We start from the raw sequence: 13465 nt of genomic DNA on the forward strand, positions 1-13465 counted from the left end.
AAAACAAAGGCTTTTAACACAATGGTTCTATCAATAAATTGTCAGTGCTAATTCAGAGGGAGTAGTGTCTTGTAGCACTTTACTTTCTGAGCATGCACTAGATTACTTCAGATGGACCAAGACGCTTTTGGAAACGCTGTGTTGTTTGATTAAAATCAGTTGTAGTATATTTGATGACTAGAGTTAAAAAGTAAGAAGCGAACAGAAATTTTTGAAAAACCCTATTAAAATCCCCAGCGCCTTGTCGGAAAATAAACCGGGCAAACACCATAGCGAGGCTTACGGTGACCCGCAGAACATAAACACAGGAGTCAAGGTTCTTTTCGAGAGAATGTTTTCGACGTTTATTCTTTAACACCTACTAAACAATGATCGTATTAAAAGGCAAAAAAACTGCAACGATATCCCGGAACTAGAAGCGAATGATATAACAAAAATTTTGCGCTCTAATACAGACTTAAGCTAGAAAATCACGTCAAAAATTGAAATATCTTTTATGATGTGAATATTCTAAGTACAATTAGATCATCAGAAAATCTCTGTGTCAAGTTTGAAGCATCTTTCGTCCAATTAGATCTTTTTTATCATTTTCTATGTGTAGGCGGTTGAGTGGTAATCGGCTAGAAAAGCTGCCTCGAAACATTCTTCAAGGAATGTCCGCCTTGGTTGAAGTGTAAGTATAAATTTTGTCATTTGTTGTCAAAAATTCTTCGTCAGCATTAAATATTCCTTTCCTCTACGTTGCATTTATATGTGATCTATGACTCTTTGTTTGTTTGTTTGGTTTTTTTTCCAATCATCTCACTTTCCAAACACTGTTTTAGGGACTTGTCCTACAATCAGTTGCAGAGTTTGCCTCGAGGGATACTAAACAGTAATACCAAACTGAAAGTACTGTAAGTAGGACTTTTCTATGTACGAAAAAAAAACTTTTACAGGTCAGTGTTAGCATTCCTGGGTGGTGGTCCAAACTAGTTGAGAATATCGCTTATTTCTAGCTTTCTCGAACTGAGTTTGTTCCTTTGGAATTCGAAATCACTGAGTAAAGTGTTAAGAGATAGATTTCGTAGTACAATGAAAGGTCTCTCTGCCATTGTTGTCCTAGTAGAAGGTTTCTGAGCCTTAAGTGTGGAATAAATCTTTCTATTAAGTCCAGTTGCTCCATATTGGAGATTGTTGGTGATAACTGATATCCTTACAGACACTCAAAAAGGCTTTTCATTTCCTTATTTGGTAAAATATAACTAGTATTGTATTATTAGCCAGCCGATTTAGCTCACATTACAGAAACGTTAGAGATCGGGCCAGACTTTCCCATCTTCCAAATAGAGTTTATGTTGTTAAATGTTAGCTTACTATTTGTTTCAAAGGGATTTGTCAAACAACAAAATTGAGCGTCTTCCCCAAGATGTTTTTAGCAACCTTACTCAGTTGAAAAGGCTGTAAGTGGCATTTTGTACGCCTTTACAGCGAGTGAAACCGTACATTTTTTTAAAGAGGTTTTGGTTAAACCTTCGCATTGTGGCCATTCCAAATAGAATGCTATTATAATAAAAATATCAACGTAAACTGCTCCATACGCTTCACTAGCTTCAGTATATAACAGAGTGAGGAGATGTTGGAACCTCTCCCCGCTCTGGTATATAATGCTAACTTTAGTGGATTTGGTCACCAACAGCTGTGAAAATAAAATATATATTAAAAAAGTAAGATTGATTGTCTCGCTTAGCGCTTTTCACCACTTGACCTGTGACTTATTTTTCTTTTTTTTTTTTTTTTTTTTGCTAAACGATCAGGAAAGGTATAAATTATTACAACCCAACTACCACAGGATGGATTTGCGATATGAGCAACTCTTCGAATTCATATTTTCAATGCACCAATACTGAGGAGGGAGTTTATGCCACAATATGCAAACGACCATTTAAACAGCGGAAGTACAAATGGCACCAATTTTTCCCATTCTAAAGTCCAGAAGTAAAAGGTTTAGCTACTCAGCTAAGATGTATTAACTCTCAATGTATTAACACTCTGCTGTCTTTACGTCCGTAAGATGTATTACCTTGAAAATAAACAGATAGGTTTTACTGTCAATTCCCGAGGTCCCTTCTGTGATAAAAAAATATTCTCCGTGAGTCTCAAATACCAACGCAGTTACCTTGATTTTCAACTGTTTTCCATTTTTTTTCTTCTTTTTCAGCTTTCTCTCCAATAACAAACTTCAGCGTTTGCCAAAGTTCAACAATCTCTCTGAGATAGAAACATTGTAAGTGATTCGTGTTTGTAATAAACACTGGTTCAGTACGTATTTTGTTTAATGAGCATTGATGAAAAGGGAGCTTTGTCAGAAATAGAGGATTAGTGTGCCTACCTATTATTTCCCTGATATTCTCATGACCTAATTAACAGCTGGTTTAAGGATTTTAACCGAAAAAATATACAGTAACTTTTAAAATAAATGCAGAAAATAAGAATCACAATCATCATGTTTTCAAGACACCGCAGCACATGGAGGATATTACACGGCCGCGCGAAGATACGAAATTTCTCTTCGAGTTTTCAAAGATACTTTTCAACACGAGAAAACAAATTTCGTATCTCTAATCGGCCATGTAATATTCTACTTATTATATAAACACGAATAAAACAGCTCACCTTTTCCCTTTAGTTGCAAAAGGTACAATTTGCTATGGAACCTTAGTGACGGCGATAGTTTTACTTGTAAAGATGTGTTACTTTCACTGTGCGCGAAAGCTCGCCAGGTATTTCATTAGTGTTTATATACCAAAATATAATACCACACACTACTTTATTGACGCCTTTCCATGAGGCTAAAGCGATATATGATGATGATGATGATGATGATGTTCAAAATCGTAACAAAGCAAAAACAAAGCGGTTAATCAAGTGGATTAATAATTATCACAGAACATTTGGGTTCATGACTATTCAAATTCTCTTAGAAAAAACGTCTACTAGTTAGTAGGCAATCTTTTCAAAATCTAAACTTAAAGTGGAATGTTAATCAGGACAAAAAGTCTATAACTTTCAGGATTTTTCAAGCAACAAGGGGTGTTAAAAAGCTTCGAACACTGTATTTCGATAAGAAATTTAAATACTAGCTTTTGCTCGATCGAAAAATTAAGTAGGCACAAAACCGGCCCGCCAGTTTACATCAGCTTAACGACGATGTACACCCCGGGTATAGACCGTCGTTAAGCCATTATTTAACCGGCAGTCAGAACAATCAGTACAAGCGTGCGTGATCAAATGTTCTTGTCTCGATAAAAGCAGTCTGGTGATTCTTTTTAATGAAGTTTTTGACAACTTTGATGAGCAGTTAAACAGTTTGCTGAAGAATAAGGCACGAATATTTTAAAGAAGAACATTTATATGAGGTGGAAAAAACGATATGAATGATCTTAGCCGAACCCGACAATGAACGTTTCTAAGCCCAACCAATTATTGAAAATGATCTTTACTGTTAAATGGCGATACAGAGAGTCTCGTGCATTTCATTTATCGCGTAGATATATGGAGAAAAACAGCCTCGTAACCCTGTCACCAGATCAGTTCCAAGGCCTGTCCAAATTGAAAGACCTGTAAGTAAACTTAACAATTTTATATGAACGAGATAGCGTACGGAAATTATATCTAATTACACTGGTAAAAATTCTTGTCCTTACACGAGATATCTGATCATCTGTAATCAGTTTTCATTAGCGACTGTCTTATTATTTGGTTGACTTAAATTTTCTGTTAGAGGATGTGCGATTGCGAAAGGAAAAAGAACATATACTTGAGGAATAAGTAACTCTGAATTATAAGTTAAATTGCGTCTGTGGCGTGGTACAAAAAAGTGAGCAGACTTTTTCCCTCACCCACCCATGGTTTCTTTGAATTACTCAACCTTGTGTGCCTTGGCTGACTTAGATTCAGACACCTTGGAGGTTATCAAGGTCACGTATGACGTTGCTCGAGTTTGAAGTTGCTATTACATCCAGGATAGCAACTGCGAACTCTGATCTCCTTGGCATGATGTCACGTGACAGGGAAAAAAAGATAATTACTAAAAGAATGTAGCAATTCTTCCCAACTCAGCGCATACTCATACTCGGATTAAGCAAGGCAACCGCTAAATGGCATTACCTAATTTTTTAAGTAGTCCCAAGCAGTGAGGTATTTTCAATCTTCTTTTTGGCGTCACATATTGTATAAAGATGTTTTTGGTACAATGAATATATGAAGCTCATATATTTGAACTGGGGTATTAAATACGTATGATAAACGATCCTTCGCAGTAGAGAGCGCTATTTGTGCAATAGCGAAAATCAGACCTGAAAAAATTAGGCCTGTACGGGATTCGAACCACTGACCTCTGCGATATTAGTGCAGCTCTCTACCAATTGAGCTAACAAGCCTGTTTACTTGTTATTACAAAGATTTTTTTGTGATAAGACATGGAAGAGTCGATAAAGCTATTTGAAGTTTTTGTTGTTTTTTTTTTGGAATGGAAGTTTGCCTCTAGAGTTTTCTGTATTTTAAGTAATAATGACCTGTCCTCTTTGTCATTCAGGGCTGTTTATGAGAACAATATTCAGTACCTGCCGCCTGGAGTTTTTAAAGGCTTAACAAACATACAGTCTATGTAAGTCTCTGTTTCTCATTACCATTTTTATTCGACGTTAGTGAAGCTCTGCAAAACAGGGGTCTTGTGAAAGTGCTGTCGTCGGCATGTTCTGCATCTCCGTCATTTGAGCAGGTTGTGTCAAAAATTACGCACGAGGGATCACGATTGGCAGCGAATAACCACGAGTGACCACTAACAACCAAGAGGGACCGTTATCAACCACGAGTGGCCACGCGTGATCAAGGGCAAGAAGTCATAAATTTGGCTGACATCATAATCTCATTATCATCAGGTGACTTCATCCAAAAACTTGTGATTTCAACGTAGATAAACCATTTACGGAGACTGACAAATGCAAACAATGTATCACTTCCTTCATTGAAAGCCGGTTAGTTCCCAGAGCTGCTTCGCTGTCAAAAATTGTTACGTGATGAACCCGTTTCCGCCCAGATTCCTAAGACAGAAGGAAGGGATTTAGGGAAATGAATGGAAAGAAAATGAGCAATAAACACCAAAAATACGTTAAAATATAAAATAAAAGATAAAAACAAAACAACAAAAAAGGCAAAGATGAAAGGTTGACGGAGAAGAATGACGAGTGATTGAAGCCGGATAAAAGGTTCGTGTGGCAGGGAGCAGGAATATGAGACCACTCCTTCCTTCCTCTGGTTACTGCCTACTAGTTACTCTTGATAACACGAGTCACTAATGGCAAGTAGTGGTCATTCGTGGTCACTCAATCACTCGGAGCTACTCGTGGTCACTCGGGGTCACTCGGGGTCACTCGGAATCACTCGTGGTCACTTGTGGTCACTGTGGTCACTGTGGTCACTTGTGGTTACTCATGGTAACTCGTAGTCAATCATGATCAGTCGGGGTTACTCGTGGTCATTCGTGGTGGTCACACGTGGTCATTCGGTGCTACTCCTGCTCCCTCACAATCACTTATCCTGCTTTTTTTTAACCTAAATTTATGCTCTCGTGTTTGTCATTAACGAGTTACCCTTTCATTCTATCGTCATTTAAAGGAGCTTTTATTTCAACAAAATCCGTACAGTGAGCAACGAGCAATTTAAAGATATCGCGCGAAGTATTCGATTCCTGTGAGTATGAACAAACTGCTATTATTCAAGGTGTGCGTGTGATTAAGCTTCACGGAGAGTTAACTCCAAATTCAAGGGGGACAATGCCAATAACTCTCAGACAAAGTTATTAACTTTGCTCTCAGATTAGCGTCCCTTCCCCCATCTTCACGGACAAGTAATCCAATTAGCCTAATCATGCAAGTTAAGAATTGCATTATTCGAGTTGCCCATTGATACCTCTACAAGTGTAAAGCTAAGGATGGGCTTTGTATACCAATACAAAGCTTACACCATTATTCACGCGCGAATTTTATACTCCTAAAACCAGTCAGATCTGGCCACTGAGAACTTTGGGAAAAACTAATGAGGGCTTCGATTCCTCTCTGTCAAACGTCCCTCTCAAGTAGATTACAGTTGTAATATTGCATGTAGACACATTTCGACATATTAGGCATGTTTTGCGTACTCCGTAACGAATTATTCTTACTCAGATAAGCCTGACTACATTGTAAAGGGGTCTTGGTTACTTTCCGTATGGGTATCAACGAAATTGAGGCAAATTTGTTCATTGACAGTGGTACACCCTACCGTTCCTCCTTGTCCTCTGAATCCCAGGGAGTCACATAAAGTGTTAAGAGTTGAAATTTTTGGGAGGAGTGAGAGATGGATGGAGCAACGGAAAAAAGAGAGACTAAAAGCTTGAAAATACTTAGGTTTAGGACAGCAACATCTTTATAATAAGCGAGTGATGTTAAATCGAATCGCTTTCCTTTAATTTGCAGTTACCTCCATTACAACGAAATGCGAGAACTACCGGCGGGTTTCTTCTCGAACATGGAGTATTTAATAACAACGTAAGTCAGTGAAATGTTCTCGATGTCTGGAGATGTCCAATTGAGAAATTTTATTTATCAGTATACAATAAGGCAACCTGTAGAGTATTATTATCACCCTTTCATTCTCTTAAATTCAGAATCAAAATTTTATATTTTCCTCCCCTTTTGTGACTCATGTCAACTCTTTTTATGAACCGTAGGACTGTAGACACCAACCTGATGTGTTGCCATTTGACGAAGGAGGACGCAGACTGCGACTTTGCTTATGTCGACAGCTTCGCCAGTTGTGAAACTATGTTCAGAGATCGAGCCCCCAGGATATGTCTCTGGGTGGTCGGAATTATGTCGTTGATCGGTGCTGTGTTTGTTATCGTGTGGCGGTTGGTGTTTAAGGAGGCAAAGAAGAAAAATAAGATACAGTCTATCATGTTGATACATTTGGCCGGGTCTGATGGACTGATGGGTATCTACCTTATCATAATAGGTGTAATGGATGCCATTTGGGCAGGGCAGTATTTCTTGCATGACTATAACTGGCGTTCAAGTACGTCATGTCAGATAACAGGTGCCATTGCCGTGTTGTCAAGTGAGGTGTCTGTTATGACGATTTGTTTGATATCCGCCGACCGGGTTAAGAATATTCTGTTCCCCTATCGTGGAAAGTCCCTTACAATCAAGGTTACGCACCTTCTGTGTTTCCTTATCTGGATTATTGGTGGGTTAATTGCATTTATTCCCACGGTGGGCATCGACTACTTTGGTAGTCGCCAGAAAGGTCACCACTTTTATGGAAGATCAGTTGTATGTCTCCCGTTGCAACTTTCTGCTGATAAGCCCTCAGGCTGGGAGTACTCTGTTGCCATGTTTGTTGGTTTAAACTTTACTCTTGTGTTCTTCGTCATTGTGGCCTACTCCATGATTATCTACAAATCCTGCACATCAAACCGGCGCCTGGCTCAGCAAGGGACCGAAAGAGAGAGGAAAATGAAAGCCAAGCGAAGGGCAGCCGATCTGAGGAGGGAGGCCTCGCTCGCCAAAAGAGTGTTCTTCATTGTTCTTACCGACTGTGTCTGCTGGCTGCCTATTGTGGTAATTGGATTGAGGTCTCTCTTGGAAAAATCCTTCCGTACACCTGGTGACCTTGCAGTTTGGATCGCAGTCTTTGTTCTGCCGGTTAACTCTGCCATCAATCCCATTCTCTACACTTTATCAACAAAACAGGTACTAACTCGCAACCTTTATATCTTTGATAAGCTGAAAGTTAGAGCATACTTTCATAAATATTTGTTTCATGCCGTGAAGAATGTGAAATGAACCAGTTTAAGCAAAAACATTTCGCTTAGCACGAAGGAAATTTAGCGGTATTCAGGGGCGGATACAGGGGGGGTGGATAGGGTGGATATCCACCCCCCATTTTTCAGTAAAAAAAAATTCGAAATGTCACTTTATTTGAAATAGAAAATAAAGAAAGAAAGAAAAATTAGCTCTCGCTCATGTCTGGTTGTTGTTACGCCACGTTTCGTCGTCTGCCGCCACTTTTCGCGCAAAAGTTCGCAAGGAAGCCATTTGACAACGCCTAGTGAGGCGAAGTAAGATTCTGATTGGCTAATTATTGCGAAATTTGTAGGGAAACGTTCGCGCTCACCAACCCATGTGCTCAGTCGATGCTCAGGTTTGATGGCAACCTCGTTCCCAGGGTCTTGTGGGTAATTTCCAAGATGGCGGGTCGACCCGCCATCTGCCATCCACCCCCCCTTTTGAAATCCTGGATCCGCCCCTGGTATTTGATATTTGAATATTTTCGGATTGTCCTTGATCTTTCATAAGAAAACAACTTTCTGTAGAAAATAACCCTCGCAAAAACAGAACGCAGCATAAACGTATCACCTTTTGACGATAAACAACTCAAAATAATTTTACAGGGGCATCCACGGACGCTACATTTAAATCAAACTTTTTCTGCGGGAATATCTCAATAGATGTGATCTGTACATAATGAACACTGAGGATTTTTTGCTTTGTGAAGAGGTGCAATATGAAGTTTGAATCAGTGACTTAAGCCGAAAAGAGCTGCTAAATTTGCCAAGCGAGCAAGCTGTGAAATGCGATACCCTCAGTTCTTCAAAAGAATGATGGAACGGAGGAACTGAGGAACAATAGAACGGTGGATCAGCGGAGTTGCGAATTATTTTGGGACGCGGAACGACCGAATGCTTTTTACGCATGAAAAACAAAAAGAGCCTCAAAATATGGAATTGCAATAAAATAGGAAAATTATTCATAATTGACAAGCGAATTAAAAAGAAGCATAGGCATGTTGGAGTCCAGAGAATTGGAAACCATGAGTCTTTCGAGCTAGCCCCTTTAAATTATTGTCATATATTAACATTGTTAGCATTATTATTATTTTTAATACTATTTTTTGTTACTACTTTTAAGTACTGGTTGAATGTCAATTGGAGAATATATTCCTGAATCATCTTTCTCTTGTGGAACAGGGTACTTATCATTATGTGGGATGAGGCAGGTTTTCTGTTTAGCATGTGAGACAAAGATTCTGCAAACTCTAGGTGCTAGCGTCATTATAACACCTCTGGCTTTTTTGATGCTATTAAAATTGTGCTTTACCAGTGGCCACATACAGTCTTTGACTGTTTATTTTTGTTCTTGATGCCTTGCATCTAGGTACGACGTATTTTGAGTCCTAAATTCCAACAGTTCTTGGGCTATTTGATAGAAAAGTGCGGACGAAATCAAAACAATGAAGGTACGTTTATCGAAAACGATGTTTTTGGGAAATGAGGACTATCATCATTTTGTCGTGCTTTGAAGACGCGGTTTCTCAAAACAAACCTGTTCTACTGAAGTTTACGTCAAAATATACTTAACATTGACATTAGAGCAACTAATTTTTTGTACAACCTCTGTCTCCCGAACAACCATAGGCATGAGAAATTCATTTCTCATTTTGAGCAATGCCTAGGGTTAATTTTGATTAGTTTGATTTTTCCCGGTTGAGGGTATATCAAGACAACCTGCATGAAGGGAAGTCATCACCAGAGTCCTGCTGAGCGGATTTGCATATTTAAGAGTGTTCCTCTGTGATATCAGCTTTAATTGATCTTAGCATTTGTCGTGCAAGGTTGTTTCACGAAATTTCATTGTTCTTGAAATCTGATCAAGTTTCATTGCAACGCGATAACATTCTGGTGATTGCACTTCTGCATGATTATCTTAAAAATACTATCTTCGGCGACGCTGACTATTGCTTCAGATATGACACACTGATCAGCTCACTGATTTTACAATCATGAAGGTAAATGCCATTTGAACACGCTTGATTAATATTATAACTGTTTTCCAAAGGCCAAGATGAGGGCATGGAAATGCGAGTCATCGAAGAAGGTATGAGACATTTATTCGGCTCAAGTAAACATGGGTGGTAAAGTCGCTCGATCGAGGTGTAAATAGAGGTTCCGCCCTTCAGTTTCCGTAAGAAAGTGAAAAACTCATGCCTCTGAATCAACTAACCCTTGCAGTCGGAGGCCAGGATGGGCGAAGAAAAAACATTTAAAATGACCGTAAATGAAATCCCGCTAATAGCCGTCGGCCTTATTTAAATGCCAAAGTTACCCGGTAAAGTTCAAAAGAAATGTCGCTGATGTTTATGGGAAAAACTACTTTATGAACATTGCTAACTTGATTTGTTTTTTTTTTTTTGAAAGAGCTGCTATCAAATTTATTGTTTTAATAAATACTGTCAAGAGAAAGCTCATAGGAAGTAGCACTTGTAGTACAGACTATTTTTTATTTAATGACTTTTCTCTTTTCAGTTCTAATCCATCGAGAAGCAGAGAGTGATGACAGCGATGACAGTGATGACGGATCCAAAGATCAAAGTGAGCATGAGCAAAACGCAGAGCAGACCGATCGTGAAGAGCCTGGAGAGAGAGATGAGACTAAACAGGATGAAAAACCAGAGGATAACCAAGAAGGCCAATCAGAGCAGAGAGACGAACCTGAAAAACGAGAAGAGGAATCTGAGGAAAAACATGAGGATGACATGGAAGATGAGGCTGACAAACAAGAAGAAGAATCGAAAAACGACTGCAAAGAATCCAAAGGACACGCTGAAGATAACATTGAAGATGAGCTTGACAAACAAGACGAAGAATCAAAAAAGGACTTCGAAGAATCTGCGGAGCAAGATGAAGATGGCATGGACGAGGAAGCTGGGGAAGACGAGCAGTTTATCGCAAATAAGGGTATGTATAACAGCTCTAGCCCCTTCCTTTGAAAAAAAGAAAAGAACTCTGATGCATTAAGATATTTTTCATCAATTTGGAGGACTGATAGTGAACAACATCTCCTCGCTCTTCCTTAAACAAATTTTTTGTTTCTACAATTTCGTCACCTTCGTTACCCAGCTGAACTACATTTAGCGGTTTACTCGAATAGTGAAATAACTTTTTTCTTATTGGAAAGGTTTGGAACTGTTTTTCTTTCCGCAAAGCGACAAGATAGTGTTCTCGGGAAGCGCTTTTGCGAGGTTTGCGTTATATTACACGGTGCTCCTCTTTAGTTAACAATCTTGCTATGAATTAGTCTGAGCAGAGTGTAAGTATTTAACACAGGGCAAGTTACTGAATGTCCTCTTTTTGCCTTGTGTCATGTTATTATGCAACAGATAAAAGCAAACCACATGAAAATCTCCCAGCAGCCTCAGGGCGAGAGTCTCCAAGAGCACCGCTGGCCTCGTTTGACGATGATAGCGACCTTGATCAGTTTTACGAAGCGATCGATGGTATAAAAGAAACGAGTGTGTAATCAGTAACACTGTACTCTCAGAGGACTGCATTCTTTGTGAAACAAACTTAATTTGGAATTGATTAAGTACTTACCTGCAGTAGTTTTCGTAAATAGCGTCAAAATACAGTTGCCTTAAAGTTATCAACTCAAGAGGTCATTCCCAAAAGACTGGCAGATAAAGTTACCTATAACAATAATCTCTAAGGGTTTTTCCTTGATAAGTAGTTAACCTTTGAGTAGTCTTTTATAAAATTATTTCAGATGTAGATTGAATTTTAGTTCAGTTAGTGCTAAGTGTAGAAAAAGTAGCAGCATATGGAGTTCTTTAATATATAGAGTCTAATCTGAACAGCAGGAAAACTTAATAGGCTGCTAGGGAAAATATTTCTTTCACCCCTTATTTACATGTCATTTGTTAAAAGTGATAAGATTTTATGTAGACTGCTGTGTTTTTAGGCACTGCTAAGCCAGAAATCGTATTTATTCAATCTAACGCTGATATCATGTAGACGGCTGTGTTGTATTACATTGCTAAGCCATGAATCATGATTATTCAATTTAAATCAGTTACCATATATTTCTATCTTACTTATGATTTGTTTCATTAAATCTTAACGTTTTATGATATATTTTATAGATGGCTTGTAGTATAGCAATGCTAAGCCATAGTTTGCATCTATTCAATTTGAAGTCACCATCAATATCTTACCTATTGTAAGCATTCAGTACCAGGCTGTGTTTTATAGCAATGCTAAGCCATAAATCATATTTATTCAACCTGAAGTTATCTTAGTTATGATTTTGTCATCACAGTGGTAATTTCTGATATGTTTAGTAGATGGCTGTGTCGTATTACAATGCTTAAAGCCATGAATCATATATATTCAGTCTAAATTTACTAATGATATCTTACTCACGATTTATTTCATCGCAATTGTAACTTCCACTATGTTTAGCAGAAGGTTGTGTAGTTTAACAATGCAAGGCCTTGAGTTGTATTTATCCAATTTCAAGTTGCTCTCGATATCTTACTCATGAATTGCTCCAAAAAAAATGCAAGATCTTAAGTAATTAGTAGATGGCAGCATTACTTGACAATGTTATGCCATAACTTTTATTTACCCCACGGCACGCATGTACTAAGTGCTCAGGTCAGATGATGCATGTGTATCTGGCTCACATATTTATTCATTTGGATTTTTTGCTCTCTCCACTCCTAAGTAAATTTTGCAGAAGCTCGTACAAATTGAAAGAAAAAAAAGGGTGTTACTGACGTAATACAGAAAGACAGGAAGACGAACATCAACTGAGTATATGTATCAGTCAAACCTATGTTGGTAAACTGTCAACTATCCAGTGAAGTCACTGTATATTGTCAAGCATGTCTGCCTAAATAAATAAAATTAAAAAAAAAAATTGTGATTTATTCTAGATAACAATCCATTAACCCATAAACCCATTGACTCCTGAGAATGACTAGCATCTGATTTCTCCTTACCCCCTCCCCCCATGTTCCTCAACTCTTTGACCCCTAAGAGTTACTAGCATCTAATTTCTCCTTACCCCCTCCCCCCATGTTCCTCAACTCTTTCACTCCTAAGAATGACTAGCATCTGATTTCTCCTTACCCCCTCCCCCCATGTTCCTCAACTCTTTGACTCCTAAGAGTTACTAGCATCTAATTTCTTCTTACCTTATCACCCCTGAATCAAACAGTAAGGTCACCAGAATAAAGGAAATAATCGCCAAATTCAGAAGCCCTCAATTACTAAACAAATTCTCCTCAAGACAGTATCGAGAATATGCATATTGATGTTAGATGTACATCTGTCAGCTAAGAGGTCATGAGTGGATTTTTTTTTAATGAAAATTTCCAGTGCCTCAAGAAACTGCCATAATAATCCTAAATTTTCTCATTTGATCTGATCGCCCGCCCCTCATTCAGGATATAAATGTAACAATGACGAAGTAGTATCCTGGCGGATTGTACGGAGGTGATGGTGGATGTAGAAATGTTACAGTTTAATAAAGTTCTATTCACCCGACAGTGAATTCACGTGTGGGAGGATATAAGGAAACGTTTGACTCGATTTAAAGCAGATCAC

The 13465-nt window shown here is 38.4% G+C and overlaps 1 protein-coding gene across 1 annotated transcript; it reads left to right on the forward strand.

Moving 5' to 3' along the window:
- The first annotated feature begins 653 nt into the window (after positions 1-653).
- LOC111346079 (G protein-coupled receptor GRL101-like) lies at positions 654-12776 on the forward strand. The gene is made up of 12 exons (XM_088749093.1): positions 654-673; positions 1371-1442; positions 2201-2266; positions 3531-3602; positions 4577-4648; positions 5659-5733; positions 6498-6569; positions 6752-7772; positions 9237-9318; positions 9918-9956; positions 10385-10816; positions 11239-12776. Exons 1-12 carry the CDS (start codon positions 654-656, stop codon positions 11376-11378), a joined length of 2163 nt encoding a protein of 720 aa, XP_088605219.1. The 3' UTR covers positions 11379-12776.
- Positions 12777-13465: the final 689 nt, after the last annotated feature.

Source organism: Stylophora pistillata, chromosome 1 (genome assembly GCF_964205215.1).
Source record: "Stylophora pistillata chromosome 1, jaStyPist1.2, whole genome shotgun sequence".
Taxonomy (NCBI): Eukaryota; Metazoa; Cnidaria; class Anthozoa; order Scleractinia; family Pocilloporidae; genus Stylophora; species Stylophora pistillata.